Below are 16,550 nucleotides of genomic sequence, written 5' to 3' on the forward strand. Positions count from 1 at the left end.
CTAGAAAAAATTAAACCAGAGTTTAACATACAATTTCAAGTTAGGAGTAATAGTTTCTTCTATAGCAATCATACTTTAAATTGGGTTCTTAAATTCAGACAGTTACTTTATTGCAAATGTAAGGATACTGTAATCTGTGTCCCAATTAAGCTCCATGATATTTCCAGACCAAAGATTTTGTAATTTATACTTTTTTCACTAATATAAGCAGAATCATAATCGGGGATGTGCTGCCTAACACATTCCATTATTGGAGGGAGCTCTAGCACCAACATTGTTTAAAATTGGGCAAAGTGATAATCCTGCTGTTAGGGAAATAACTATTACTGTCTCCATGTAAATTCTTTAGAACTGGGTTAAATCATATGCTCCCAAATCATTTCCCATCTCTGTTTTGCTTAGTGTAGTTTGTGTGAAGCTTGCTGTTAAGAATCTATTAGCATTCCATTAGAACAGTATGTGTATCACTTCAACAACCTGCTCTAGCATGCCATACAACTGAACTTCAGAATGTAGGGTGGGAGATGTACCAAGTTGATGCTCTTGTTCCCTGCTCCTGTTTTTACACATCAAAATACCCTTTGGCCTGGGGAAAATGCACTGGGTTGTGTACCAAGAGACCATGAATTCTATACTCACTGCTTCTAACTTCTGTTAATACTTGGCTCTACACAATCCAGTATTGACCTCATCCCCCACTGAAAGGTTATAGAATCATGAAAAGGAACCCAGATCTTAAATTTGGCAGATCCAAGTTTGTCATTTAGCCATATTGCTTCTCAATCTGCTAAATCTTTGTGCTTGGATATGCCTCTGTAAAATGGGGCTCACACATATCTGTATAAACCATTCTTCTCATGTTACATGTCATCCTCTAGTTGCTCATCTTCAGGAGATAAGACTATTCCTGCTGGTAGCTAATGTAGGTAGTTAATCGTCTAGCTCAACCAGTAGAGATCTATCCTGCAATATTTAAAATCCGCTGACGATACAGGCGACAATATTAAGGTTTCACATATTAAGGTTTCAAACCCCTACATGTTAAGCACATTAAGTTTGAAAAATTAATACTCAAATATTAGGAAATGGTAAAATTAAAGTTTGTGTGGGACAGCTTTATCCCTGTTATGGTAGTACTTTATAACATGATCACATACAGTTATTTCAACAGGACCCCTACCTCAATAGGGGTTTTTTGTATGTAGCATTGTTTTTTGTATGTAATTCACTATAGTATGTAAAATAGACCTGTTGAGAAGGCATGTAAGGCTTGTCAATAAATTGATCTCTTTACAGTATTACCTGCAAAAATGCTTTTTTACATGTTTGTTAAAGCCATGAAACAAACCGTAGCAAACTATACTAAACTAAGGTATAATAAGCAAATATTTATGTATTATTCTATATAGCACGCACGCTGGTTTTAATAATGATGCTTAAATTACATTGAACAGTGAATACAATACACACATAATTGAAAGAACTAATAATATGCCTCTGGAATCTCTAAATGTCAAGTGATATGCTGCAGTGAGATTAGCATGTAGGAGTCTTTTTGGGGTAATATATGAGATGGTAGTTCTTGCCTTGCAGATATTGTCAGTAAACTGTTTCCACAACACTTTGTATTTGCCTGAATGTTTTAAAGTTTGATTTTAGTGTAAAATTAGTAACTGTTGGTCTAGATGACAAATGTTGAAATGATAGAAAGTTTAGCCCTTTTTACTGTTCTGAGGTTTTATAATGGTAAAAGAATGACCATAATGACCTGGAAACCAAACAAGGCTGAACAATAGATCCAGTGACTTAATTCTGTTAAATCAGACCTTAGATTCAGTGGCTGAAAGTTCTTCTCTTTAATATTTTTATAATCAAGGTAGAGCTATTTGAATGAACTTCAATTCACACAGGTACCTTATTTTTTTAGATACATAGTTCTTTGATCTGCAGAATCTCAGAATTTAAATACGGTCTATTAACACCCCACTGCTATATGTACTGTTTTATCTCTCACTGTTTTCAATGGCTTACTAAAGAGTGTGTGACTTTCAGAAGCTTGTCTAGATTATATTTAGTTAGTCCATGTATGGTCACGTTCTTTGTGTCCCACTCTGATCATGTCATGCCTCTTTTTGAATTCTTCCACTGACTCGTACATTCTGGTTCTCATCCTCTTCCTCTTCAAGGCCCCATGTAATTTTCTTGTCCTCCATATCTGTCCCTATCTAATCCCCTCCCTTCTTCTTGACTGTGCCAATGATGCCAGCCTTGTTGCTCATTTTGTACATTTTCTTCTGCAACAGTGTCTCTAAGGTTTCTTGTGGGCTGTTCCTTAATTGATAGAGTGCCCTTCTTAATCTGGTTCACACAGTCTTTACTCCTCCATTTACATCTACTCTCAAAATCCTCTTTCTGTGATGCATACAAGAAACTTGGCTTACTATCATCTACTTATTAATTTCTCACTTGTTTGGGATCAAGAGATGCAATGTTGGGAGGGTGGAGTGTAAGGGCAATTAAATTGAAGCTGGGGATTTCTATGCGGGAAAAGATGAGAAGCTTGTTTGATGGGAGAAAGAGGGCACCTTAATGTGTTTTATATTAAAATAAAATCTATATATCAGAGAACTTGTAACTAATAAGACTAGTCACCCTGATTGTTTTGTATAATGCAACTCTTACCTATCCTTTGCCTTTTTTAGATTGAAGAGGTTGGAAGTGAATATTTGCATTTTTTTAGATCGAAGGGGCTGCAAAAGTGCCCTGCATGTTTTGGGAGCTATAGCGATCTAAATAAGTAATGATCCTGAGCTGCGTTAGCCAGAAGTTGATAGGTTGAGTGCCATTTCTTCAAGGAAAGGATTAAACACACAATGTAAAACTTTCATCTCCAGCAGTCATTTGGGGCCCTCTTCAAACTATATTGAGGCTGAAATGTAAGCTTTGCAAGCTGGTCGGTTGACTGCCTGTTTGACCACAGTCAGATATTCCAGTAAGAATACTCTGATGTAGGTGGTGGCCTACCTTTTTGATTGCCTCATGATGTTGTGTGTTAACAAGCCCATATAAGTGTCTTGATCACTCTTTTTGCTACATGCTAATGCCACCTGAGAGGGAAAAGGTAAACTAATTGAAAACTGAGCATCTTGATTGGCTGAAATTTTTTAGAACCAAGTGTTGTGCGTCTTTATTTGTATACTAGGCTAACTATGTATATGATGGTTTACAAAGATATTATAAAAGTTAAAACAATGGTCTTGCCTCAGGGCCTACAATCTAAACTGACTAGAGAAACATACATACATTAACTCCGTAAGGAGGAAGGTTCAGTCATTATATCTCCTCCCCCAACACAAGAGAAAAAGATCTGTATCCATGAAGCCTATCCTTGAACAAACAAAACTATCACACCTATAAACCCCCTAACATCTCCCCCACCTTCAAAAAAGCAAACAACCCATCTTAAGTGCCCATGTAAATAAATCCTTCCTACATGTAAATAACCCCTCCCAAAATAAAAATCCCCTTCGTGGTCCCTCCCTTTCTGCTCTTTTCTTCCACGGGCTATTGCTTATGAGTCCCTTGTTTTTTGCTGCAGGGAGGAAGGCTGTCTGCCCCCATCCTCCATGTGATCTGTGACTCTGTAAAGGTCCTGGGAGAGAGGCAGCATGCTCAAAAACAAGGCTGGAGTATTCTAGAAGATCAGAAGTGAGAAATAGAACTGAATGGCTACTGGTTGATTGATTTATTGAAATATAAGAGATATTTCATAATCTAGAGAGCATTCAAGAAGTAGTGAGACATTAATAACAGGGACATAATAAATTATGCAGATTTGAAGAAAGACAAAATCATGTATATGGAAACTTCTTTACTAGACATAAAGCATGAAAAGCTTTTAGCGCTAAGTGTAAGTTCTTTGAGTATATCCACTGTTATCCTCTCCTTCTATTCTTCTGAGTAGGTGACCCATGTAGATAGAATGATAGATATTTGTTAAATTTTTGTGGTGATCCACTATTGGCAAAGATAGTTATTGCAGTCAAAAAAAAAAAAAAAAAAAAAAAAAAACTGGTTTGTATTAAAATATGTTGTCTTCTGTGCATTCTCCTTCCACTTCATTTTCACGAAGCATGGAGTTTTTGATGAAAATAGTGTTATGAATGACAATGAAAGTGAAGCTAATCCCATTACTTCATCTAATAAGAATGTTGCTACCCAATCTGCTTCAGGAACAAAAACTCCTACTATTGGAAGGTCTTCAGATGTTCATCAAATTAGTAGTAAAAAGTTTTTGGATAGAGTATCCCATGACCCGGAAAATGAAATTAACTGTACATTTGCTAGATGTATTTATTGCAGCAGTACACAATTTCATATAGTTGAAAATCCTTTTATGATGGAATTTTTTCATAAATTGCATCCAGTTTACAAAGTACCAAATAGAAAACTATTTGCGGGAAGTCTTCTGAATGTGAAACGGATGATGTAAAAAAGAGAGTTGGTGTTCTTATTGTGCAAACCTCTCACGTGTCTCTAATGTTAGATGGAGCATAAAGAGGGTGTTATCAACTTCATGGTAACAGCTCCACAGACAGTGTTTTACTCATTCCAATGCACAACTGAACATCACCACACAATCCAATATATTGCGAACCAGTTTACAAATATAATCAATTAATTGGATCCCTGGAATGCTATTTTGGTTGTAATCAGCAACGCGGCTAATATGAAAGCGGCTTGGGTTTTGTTAATAAGCAAGCATGTGTATCCACACCTGTGTTATGGATGTGCTGCCCATATGAATCAGCTTTACATGATGGGAAAGTTGTCAGATCTTTAAAATCTCCCAAGTATCAGAAGTGAAAAGCATCATCAAGTTTTTCAAAAGCAAACAAGAACCAACAGATATTTTTCAGCATAATTTGGTACAGCACTTAATTTCTGCCACACTGAATAAGAATTAGTGTACTCAGTGGCCATCTTCTATTAAATGTCTCAAAGATTTTCAAATATGCAAGAAGGCTCTTAAATCAACTGCTGTAGAAGAAGGGGTATCTGGGCATTGCACCAGAGTAATCCACTGACATTCTTTGATACCTTTTGGGTACGAAACACAAAATTCATTTCACTACTTGAAACACAGCTCAGTCCATTCAGAATATGGAAAGTGATTGTTCTACATTATCTGATGCCAAGAACTAGTTCCTGAATGTTAAGAAACATAATTGTGAGCATACTGAATGTAGTCCATTTTAAAAAGCTGAAGAGAAAATGATAATAGACAAAATAATACCATGGGAAAAAAATCAAGTGATCACTTGTGCACAAATGCTGCCTACCATCTTGAGTCGTACTTCAAGCGCCAAGAATCTTCTGATTATATCTTTGATTCCGCTGGTGGTCTCATAGTGGCTGTTGCAAATGTAAGAGGATATACAAACGAACAAACAATTCTGACAGAGGTATCAAATTATAAAGCAAGAAATAGTCTGTGCAGTGGTTTAAAAGAACAAACAAACTGGAGTGCAATCCCAGCAGTTGAATTAAAACAGCTTGTTCCTTCATCGTGGTGAAAAAGAGAGTGCAAGGATGACACAACATCTATAGTGGCAGAAATTCTTTTAACACTTCCATGTACTTCTGCATGTGTGAAATGAAGCTGGCTGGTTTGAGGAATCCTCTATCCTAAAAACCAGGAATTGATTGAAGAACTCCGCTACAGGAAAGTTGGTAACTGTGCATTGTCACAATTTAAGATTAGAGAAGAAAAAGGCAGTTAAAGAGTTTGACTCAGAATTTGATGAAGAGAAAGAAGAGACTGATGAATTTGATGATGACAAAGATATAAATGAAGCAGTTAAAGCTGATAAAATATAACGAAAACAAGGTGCTTGAAAAGTTGGCCTAGCATGAGTGCATTTTAAATTACTTTTTTCTTTTATAGTTGCTATGTGTTTTGTTTCTGTTTAATTTTTTGTAACAGTTCAGTCTTGAATAACATTCACATTTAAATTCTAACCTAACATTGCTACAAAAGGTGATTATCATATCACTGTTTCGCTTTTTTCTGCGTTAATCAGTCAGCTAAATAGCTTTTTGTAATTAGACAGAAATTTCTATCTAAGGCTAAGCCTTTTGAAGACCATAAAGTCTTACTCTTATTACTGTTGTGATAAATTAGTGTTTTAAAATATTTGACCATTTCTCACCTTGTTTGACAATATTTGATTGATGTTTGACCAGTTATTTGACCAGTTATGTTTGGACTAGTCAATTGTCCAACCTTACAGCCGTGCCATTCTGATATTCAAATCCTTTAAAATTAGACAGCAGACATGATCCAATGAAAAGAACAGTATAATTGTTTTTTTTTAAAAACCCTCCCCTGGACTTATTTCATAATAATGGCAAGTACCTTTGTGTTTTAAGAACTGTGGTTAAAGTTATAAGCATTAATAGAAACATTTTTACTAATGTCTATAGCTGTTAGTAGTAAATATTTATATTATGATTATAAAAGTTCCCATTGTGCTGGGGTGGTACAAACAAAGAGAGGAAATGATCACTGCTCTAAAGTAATGCTGTAATAAACTATAGACAATTCTTAATTTCATTATTCCTCGATAATGACAGAGTTATGGTGATAGTTTGATGAAGGGTTAATGGTCTGGTCATAGTTATTAGATTTTTAACTATCAATTCCCCTCTTTGTCATTCCCCCTTCTGTTTGTGTGTGTGTGTGTGTGTGTGTGTGTGTGTGAGAGAGAGAAGTGAAATCTTCTAAAATTCTTAAAACAGTAGATACCTGTTTGCATTAATTTATAATGAAGTTAGAGAAAGAAAGGGGCAAGAAGAAAAGTAGAGACCTTAGTATTTCATTCTCTATCTTTCTTCCTGCCGGTGTTAATATTTCGTTCCAAAAGAATTTCACACCAAAAACATTCATTTTATTCATATTTTTTTTTCCATTGTAAAACAATTCCCCACCCCATCCCCACCTAATCCCAAGGGTAATCAGTATGATCACACAAAACTCAGCAAAGATAATAAGGCTGGCTTTGGCCTAGGCAAAGGCAATCTTGGTTTTGAGAGCCAATGAACCTTTCATTTCAGCCCTGATCTAGCTGGCCTCTTCAGCTGTCCCTGTTATCCCAGAAGGAAGGCCAAATTCTGCATCTGGTTCTAATATTTATAAAATCCAGATCCATCTTATAACATGGATACTGGATGATTTGTCAGTGTTAGAGAGAAGTTGCTCATCAGAAGTCAAAATATCCTTATTAAAAGGAGCAAGAACTCTACCAGAGCTACATACGCTGATAATGAAAAAATACTTTGACATTCCTTAGGGCCCTGTCATTTGGGATAGAACTAGACTGTTAGGGTATTTCCTAGATTATTTGTATTTTAGGAAGAGTGAAAGGTCAACATATTTCCACCCAATGATTGTCTAATTGGATTACGAGTTGTAGTAGACGTTACTAATATTTAACTTAAATAGCTTTTCCAGAAAGAGATTCTGCTCACTCCGGGGCCCAAAAAAACCTCAGAACCATCTTTGAGGAATGTTTTTGTAGCAGACATGTAAGGCAGCCACTTGGAGTTCAGTACATATATTTTACCCACTTTATTCTATTGAAGAACATCACAGTGTGATGCTTATTTTGTCAGGGCCATTTTACAGTCATTTAGACTCCCAGCACCCACCTCCATCAAATTTGTTCACTGTTTGAATCCCCATCAGTGGACTACATGTGGACAAGTACTCAAAGAAGAACAGTAACTGTCATTCTTTGAGATGTGTTGTCCACAAACAGTCTTCCTTTCCCACTAATACAGTGTCTTATAACAGCTGGTTTCTGTATTGGCAAAGAAACTGAGGGATGGTTGGGGTTGCCCTGCCCATTATGTCCCTGTTGGGAGCATAAGGACACTCGCAGTGCAGGGACAGTCCACAGTAGACACTCCTGGTCAAAAGAATCCAAAATTGGTTTATGTGCAGCATCAGTGGAATATATATGGACAGCACATCTCAAAGAACCACAGAAAGGTAAATAACCATTTCATCCTATGGTTATCATGTTTTCTTCTAAAGATTTTGTGACATTCATTTCCACATAGCACATAACTTTTGTTCAGACTTAATATTACAGAGAAATATGATATAAAGCCAGATTGTGCCTGGTTTATGCACAAGTTGCAGCGTACAGGTCTTGAATTGGGAAACAAATGGCTATTCTGCTAAGCACCATCCCTCTAAAATGCCAAAATGAGACATCCTTCCACAGAAGTTGTTTATTAGTTGGGCTCCATTCTTTTTTTGACGGACAGGGATGTTCTTTGGGCTCGTTTCTCCCTCATTGGGGCTTGTTGGAGCTTGTATGCCTCCAGACTTTGTTCTGCTTTCTGTTGGAGGAAACATCCAACTCAGAGTTCAGACACAACTGTAATACTGATGCTCAAAGAGCATGAGAACTAGTTTTGGCTTTAGTGACACTATCATCTGCAAATTGAAGGAAATTGGGAGGAGGATGCAGGCCCATTGTCCTATCCCTTCACACTGACCAGTAATGCTAGCCCTCTCCCTAAAGTTGGAAGAGACATGCTGCATTCTTTTCAAGGTTCCCTGAAGGTTGTTGGCAGGCACAGTGCTTCCTCAGGCAGCATCCTTCTTGGAGCTCCTTCTGGGGTGACATGCCTCAGTACTGCCTACCACAGTTGCACTCTGTTGCAGTGCAACTGATCGCACAATTTGGCATTTAAAAAACCCCCAGCCTTACTGTTAGAAATGAAGCCCCATTAAGTGTATTCACTTGTCCTCTTTTTTTCTTCTGGAAAAAACATTTTTGTGTCTGAGAGTGAGGCATCAAATGTGGTTTAAACTTTTCAATAGCAAAGGTTGTATGAACATACTCTTGCTTTGTTTTTAAAAAGTGATGACAAAGTTCAATACACAGTTAACTTAAATTTATATTTTAGTGGATTTTAGAATCTTACATTTGCCCCAATGTCAAGAACTACTAAAGTATTAGTTATTCCGTCTTATATTAAATATATAATACTAGCTATAGAAGTGCTTTTCTTTCTTCCACTTATACAGTATTCCAAACAAATTACTGTTGTAGCAAATATACTCTTAAATTTTTATTCTTTTCCCGTTGGAAAAATATTCACTTACTAGCCTATATATCTTTTGCTTAACTAGGTTTTTTTTTCTTAAAATGAGTATAGGTCTAATTTAATGTTGTCAGAGGTGGCATCCTTGGAGATTGTTCCTCCTTATTCATTAAACAGGTACAGTGAAAGTACAAGAGATGAGACCCTAGTTTGTGTTTGCCTATGGTGTTAAAAAGGATGCCACTTCTTTCAGTCCTGTTCTTACCGACTCAGTTTATGCACTACATGTGACTTAACAGTCATCAGCTAGTAACAGCTGGCCACTGCTGACCAAAGCAGGGAGCAAGACTTGCACTGGAAATGAAAAGCTTGGCATTCCATTTCTTTAATCCACTGAGCCATTCAGTCCTCCATCCATTCCCTGCCTCTCCAGTAAATCTTTGAACAATTCAGAATAATATAGTGACAGACAGAGCCAGATAGCTGAAACACACAAAGAGAAATGTTTTGGAGCAAATACATTTATTTGCTATTTTAAATCTGCAAACTCTTGGTCTTTTCATGTTTCATATTTTAAACCTTACTAAAGGTGTATTTTTAATGTTATGACCCAGAAATTATATTTTAAAATTGATATCAAAACTGTTGACTTATCACTGAACCTTTAAAGTATTTGATTTACCTTTCTGTCCATAGGTGTAAAACAAAGGTGTATCCAGACAACCTTCCTACAACAAGTGTTGTCATTGTGTTTCACAATGAGGCTTGGAGCACACTTTTACGAACTGTCCATAGTGTGATAAATCGGTCGCCACGACACTTGCTGGAAGAAATTGTACTTGTAGATGATGCCAGTGAAAGAGGTAAAGTGTTGTGTTGCTGGTTTTCAGATGCTATCTATATGGCTTCATGACTTACTGCCTTTTAAAGAAATTCACACTTGACATTGTTTTAATCATAGTGAAGACAACTAGCTTTTGGAATAATTAAACAATGCCCACATTTGTATGTGTATCTGGAGTATTCCACATTGAATATACAGTAAAAGCCCACCCAGCCATTGTACATGACTATTAGCATTATAAAAGAGAGAGCAGTTCTGGCTTTTTTTTTTTTTTTTTTTTTTTAAATGGGCCACTATACTGTTAATTTCAAATTTTGTACACTCTGTAGCACGCTCTGCTTTCTAGGGCATTCATAAAGCGCTAGAGTAGTGGTTCGCATAGTGGGGGTCCCTGGATCATGGGAGTCCACCGTGGGTTATGCTGGGGTCTGTCACTTGAAGCAGGGCCACGGCTCACTGGCCCTTTGCCACATGGGATGCCATTTTGTTCTGCACAGCATGACGCACCATGCGTGAGAGGTCATGCTGGCATGAGCATTTCCACATTGCCTCGTACGTTCCAGTAGAACCAGAAATGAAATGAGTCTGGGATGTTTAATCAGATGCTAGAGGGGTCTTTGGTAGAAACAAGTTTGGGAACCACTGTCTTAGAACATGTAAAATTTTATGTGAATTACCTGATCAAATGAGTACAAAGGCAGCTTTCTTCCCTTAATATCTAAATAACTCAATAAATGACACCGATGCACAGGTTAGAGCTGGTTGAAACTTGACATTTCCATTTCACAGAAAACTCTGATGTTTAAAAAAAAAAAAAAATTACATTCCAAATAAGAACAAGATTTCAATTTCCAAAACTCCATTTTGGCTCAATCAAAACATTATTATAAAATTGAAAAGTTTCATTTAGATTTTGACTTCAATATTTTTATTATGTTTATTTTTTAAAATTAGGGTTTAAATTGTAAATTTTAATATAAAATAGTAACAAAATAGTAAGTGTGTCCATATGCATTTGAAAGTGAGAGAGAAGCTGTGTGTGTGTAATAATTAACTAGTTGGTTTGGCTGTCTTATTATCTGTTACCTTCATTTATATGACCAGTGAAGATTATTTCTATAAATTGGGGAGGTCGTAGCAGTGTTAGAGAATGCTCATTAGATAGAGGGTAGGGAATGCAAAGGATTGATTTTCTTGAGGATTTAATGGATGACACATTAAGCAGATGAATAGCCACAGAGGGCATCAACATAAGCATTGAAGATCATCTCTAGAATCACTGAATCTAATCTGAGTCAGAGTATTAGTTGAAGTGAAGGAAAGCATGAAAGTTTAGTCCCAGATTTCAGTTTTCCCCATGTTAGTTGGTGGTGTACTTAAATATTGGTTTCCTTGTTTACTGATCAAGCTTTCTATGCGCCAAGCAGAATGGTCAGGAGAGTCTTTCATGTTGAAGCTCAGTTGTATATTGGAGAATGTACTAGTGCAAGAAGTTCCAAAATAATTGGAACCTCATACTTGCCAAGAAATACATAATGGGATTGCTTTATAGATTAGGAACAAACAGGCACGGTGCCTAGGCTAACTGCGCTTTGGAGCCCTCCTGGCCCCTTTGAGTGCAGCTCTCCCCCCTTTCAGGTCTCAGTCTTCTTGCTGTTACCTCTTTTGGGGTGGAATGATGTAATTCTCAGACCAGGTCTTGGGTTGCAGTCCTCTGTGTGTCAACCTAGATTACCTCAACATGATCTGATTTATGTCCAGTCAGTAACTGCAAGTCTTTCCTTCCTGGAGCAATGATAGTGGTAAGCAGTGACCCAACCACCTCCTTAAAACAAAGTATTGTTTATTTAGAACAGAAGCATTTAAGATAAAAATAGTTCTTAAAACAGACATCTAATTTACCAGATAACTAATCACCTTCCACATGGTTATCCTATGGAAGGGTCTATGTTTCCTGTACAACCTGCCCCTCCTCCAAGATCTCTACAGTCTGATTAGCATAGTCTTTGACGTAACTCAAAACCGTTTCTCTCCCATGCTTCAGTGAGAGTCCCTTTTAAAAGCTATTAAATCTTTTTGATCTCCAATTGTCCAGCCTGGAAAAACAAGCTTGCATCTTCCTTATTGACAGGTTGTAAGATTCTTGAAGCTGAAGGCTTTGCCCATGTGTTTCAACTGTGCACTGGGATTTTCTTATCTGGAGCCATTGTCTTCCTGTTTGTTCTTCTTACAGCCCTTATTAAGCTACGATAATGCATTCATATAGGAAAGTTTTATAGCCACTCATACAGTAACTTGCCATCACTGACCAACTCATATACAATGTTCATAAAATCATTACATTTCTGTATTGTTAGATTACATAGCAATTTCGTGTCCTTCACACACATTTTTCATAGTCACTTGTCACATTATTTTGTAATTCTTGGTTTGTAACAATGTAGGCACATAAATTTAAACATAAAACTAAAATGAAAAATGTAAAAAAATTACATTAAAATATATAATAAAATTTCAAAAATGAAAAGTCATTAAGAATAAGAATGTTCTATTCTTATAAGGTTTTTAAAAACCTCCTGTTTCAGGAAAACCTTGATCTTTGATACTTCTGCATGACTCGTGATATGTATAGAACAGTGATTCCCAACCTTTTTGGCTTGAGGACCACAGATATCATCATTACAACCCTGAAGGGCCACTAGTCTGTGCCAGCAGCCCTCCTCCTCTCCCCCCACTGCAACCAGACAGAAGGAGTTCAGCGAGGAGGCTGCCTCCCTCCTCGCTGATCTCCCATCCCCCTGGCTGCAGCAGGGAAACCACACGCGTCCTGTAGCCTCATGCGCTCCACCTGGGTCTCTAGGCAGTGGCTCCCTTCTGCAGCCAAGGGGACAGGAGATCAGTGCTCCCTTCCCTCTGGCTCCAGCAGGGACACCAGTGCCTAGGGACCCAGGTGGAGCACTTTGCCATGCTCTCTGCTACAGCCAGAGGGAGGGGAGTGCTGATCTCCCATCCCCTTGGCTGCAGCAAAGAACCCACACTGGTCTTTTAGCCATGCAACAACACGCTCCGACTGGGTCCTTAGGCAGCAGCTCCCTTCTGCAGCCAGTGGGAGGGTAGTGGCGGGACATTTTGAAAGACTTCGCAAATCACACAGTAGGTCGCTTCCTTAAGGCATCAAGAGACGTTTTCATCAAACGCTTCAACCAGTTCCTCAATGGGACCTTAACTTGGTACTACCAGTACTAATGAAACCACCGTTTGAGCCATTAGCAACATGCTGCCTCCTATACCTGTCTTGGAAGGTAGCCTTCCTAGTGGCCATCACGTTGGCCGGGAGGGTTTCAGAACTCAAAGCCCTGACTTCAGAGTCTCCTTTTGCAGTCTTTTTCAAAGACAAGGTTTGTCTGCAACTGCATCCAACCTGTCTTCTGAAGGTAGTATCTCAGTTCCACTCAAACCAAGATATTTCTTTCAGTATTTAACCCCAAACCACATGCTAGCAGCCGGGAACAGAGGCTCCACTCCCTGGACGTCTGGAGGGCATTAGCATTCTATGTTGAGAGGATGAAACCATTTAGGAAGACATCTCAACTCTTCGTCACAGTAGAAGACAGAATGAAGGGCTTTCTTGTCTCTTCCCAAAGGATCTTGTTGTGGATTACATCATGTATCAAGGCCTGTTATGACCTGGCAAAGGTACCAGCCCACTTCACAAGAACCCACATGACTTTGATAGATTTCGTAGCACAAGTCCCAGTCCAGGACATCTATAGGGCAGCAACACAGTCATCCATCCACACCTCCGTGATGCACTACACCATTACTCATCAGGCTGGAGATGATGCGTCCGTTGGCAGAGCACTATTACAATCAGTAGCCCGTTGAACTCTGACCTTGCTGCCTAAGGAGCTGCATGGGAGTCACCTAATTGGAATAACTGGCTGCCAATTAAATTAATAAAATATTCTTTGTAAGATATAAGACTTAGATTTTTCATATAAATAAATACGTACTGAACTATTATGTTAGAAAATAGTGTAAGGAGAAAAAATTACAAGAGGAAATGTATTTAGGGTTGCAGAAAAATGCATATATTTGATGAATAGTATATAGAAGACATGGCCTTCAGTGCTGTCCTCAGAGCTGTGCTAGATCCACCATCTCAACACCAGCCTCCACATTGAGATATTGCTTGAAAGTCTCATATGGTGGAGCACCCATAGGGATAATAACTCAAAGGAGAGATTACTTGTGCAGTAACTGGAGTTCTTGGAGATTTTTTGTGTCTGTGAATCCTATATGTTGCATTTTATCAGTGCTCCGTCTTCTGTCCTCCCTTTCTGCTGTGGAGCATTCTTGGGCTTCGTAATTGAGAAGAAACTGGAGAGTTGGCTGGTCCATCCTTCTCTATAAAACCTCTCACAGGAGTACAAGGATGTATAGATGGAAGGCACGGACTATAGATATGGCTGACATAAAAGTTCCAATCAGGAGTGCAGAGGCTTGCACACATCCTATGGTGGAGCATCCATAGGGACAAAACATCTCAAAGAACTCTAGTTACTGTACAAGTTAGCTCTTCATTCAGTTTATGTGCACTTTAGATAGTGCACTTTGTAGCAAAATTATTATATTTGCCATTCCCCTGAAAAATTATCTGTGTAGTAGCCCAAACAAATGATAAAATTTCAACACCTTTAGCTCAATTAATCTCCTTTTCCTCCTCCTCCTGTTTTTCTCTTGGTAGTTGTTCATTGGAATCAATCTCATTTTTAATGAACGCATCAAGATCTGGACTCTAATTTGCATATTTGACAGTAGGGATTATTGTAGAAGTAAACTTTCCAAATTAATTAGAATACATATGTACAAACTTACAATAAATTTATATTTTCATCTTTAGTGGTATTCACTATTTCATCTTTCAAAAACATCTTAATTGGCAGTATTTCAGAACAGTACTAAAGATCAATCATGTTTTAATTGTAGCCTGAAAATGGTGAGGAATTACCCGTAAACACAAAGTGGCAGACTTTGGTGAAGGTGTATTATTCCTTTACTTTTCTTGCTTTAGATAATGTCATCTTTTCAATTTTAATGGAAGAGAGGTTATTCAACCACATTGTAAAATTAGAAACTCCATTATGAAGTGAAATGTTAGCCCCATAAAAGCCTAAACTTTTTTTTGAAGTCAGCTTTATCTGTTTTGTATGAAAAGTAGAAAACATGTATACCCTTTATAACCAAAAGGAAACTTTCAGATTTGCAGAGGCTTAAACTACTAAAATAGTTTCTAAATTGGTCTAGAGTGATACAGTATTCATGATTTGAGACCACTAAAGTACATTTCATTTGCAGCTCTTTTTGTCTGTTGTTGAGAAGTTTTCTTGCAACTCCACCACCCCTCAAACAGGTCTGTTTTGTTTCAAGGGAAACATGATTTTAAATTAATGAAGACTGAAGGACACAATAGCTGAAGTATTTCTGCACATGCTGGCTAAGTATTCTGTTTGTATTGAAATAAGACTTTTTTAAAAAGGAAATATTCATCCTAGCTGAGTAGCATATTTCAAGCTCTAGTATGAGACAATTTAATTGGAATACAGTAAGCAGTCAGTTTCGCCTGAAGCCTGTTTTGTACCTGTCAATGTAGGCTACTAGCAAAGTGAATTTGCATAATATCACAGTTCTATTTATACTGGAAAGAAAAGCATAAGGGAAACAAGACTTATCTGTTACTTTTGTGTCTTCAGTGAACAAAATTCTGAAACATTGTTAATTTTTTATATATTTGACTATTGATGTTTTTTTATATCTAACGTTTTGCCAGCAAGTAACCAGTTTAAAAGGAACCTGATGTCAAGCTATCCTGCAAAGGCTCAAGAGTCAGAGTACCAACCTCAGGGCAGACTTCTAGGAAGCAAGGCACAAACCTCAAATTGGTTGTGAGTTCTATATTTAAATTTCACCAACCAATTGTCAAGTGTTAACTCCACAGGCACTATAACAGTCTTAACACTGATTCGGTTCCCTTGGGCATTCTTGCCACCAAGATGAGCGTACTTTCATGACTGAGGTCCCTTATACCGGATCACAGTAGTACTCAGGTTACGTCCAGTCTGAAAGGACCAGTCATCTACCCAAGGTCAATTACACTTCAGATCTCTCACCAATGAGCGGGCTTGTAGCCAATTCTGTGATAAACTATCTAAAGGATATATAGATTATATAGGAAAAGGAAAAGTACTAGAAGTTTCTGTAATAAGCAAGCTCTCTATGTTTTTTAGGGCTAACCCAGCTAAACACTGGAGTCTTTTGCTTATGGCTAGTATTCCTTACCCCTCCCCCCCTCCAAGTCCAAGCAGCATAATGCTACAGTTCCTACTTGTTGAAGGATTTTATTCTCTTCCCTCTCCTACTCTAAGCTGCAGGCTCAGATGATGGGAGGAATTCACTTGCATGACTCAACTTCATGGGTAGGGCAGAGTAAACAGTCTTTTGTCCTCTTTAATCTTCCACACTAGTCCGTCTGGTGTTGATGAGCCTTCCTTGATGGGCAGGATATAACACCTTCTGTTGGAAACCA

General features: G+C 37.8%; 1 protein-coding gene across 4 annotated transcripts in view; it reads left to right on the plus strand.

The window, feature by feature from the left end:
- Window positions 1-16,550, plus strand: part of GALNT1 (polypeptide N-acetylgalactosaminyltransferase 1) — a 182,603-nt gene that overhangs the window by 110,841 nt on the left and 55,212 nt on the right. For all 4 annotated transcript variants that reach the window (XM_067569940.1, XM_067569942.1, XM_067569943.1 and 1 more), the window contains one exon: window positions 9,817-9,983. In XM_067569940.1, coding sequence (XP_067426041.1) covers window positions 9,817-9,983 — 167 coding nt within the window. The remainder of the gene's footprint in view (window positions 1-9,816; window positions 9,984-16,550) is intronic.

This window comes from Emydura macquarii, unplaced genomic scaffold (genome assembly GCF_026122565.2).
Source record: "Emydura macquarii macquarii isolate MOO-44397 ecotype Brisbane River unplaced genomic scaffold, CSIRO-AGI_Emac_v2 contig_2975, whole genome shotgun sequence".
Taxonomy (NCBI): Eukaryota; Metazoa; Chordata; order Testudines; family Chelidae; genus Emydura; species Emydura macquarii.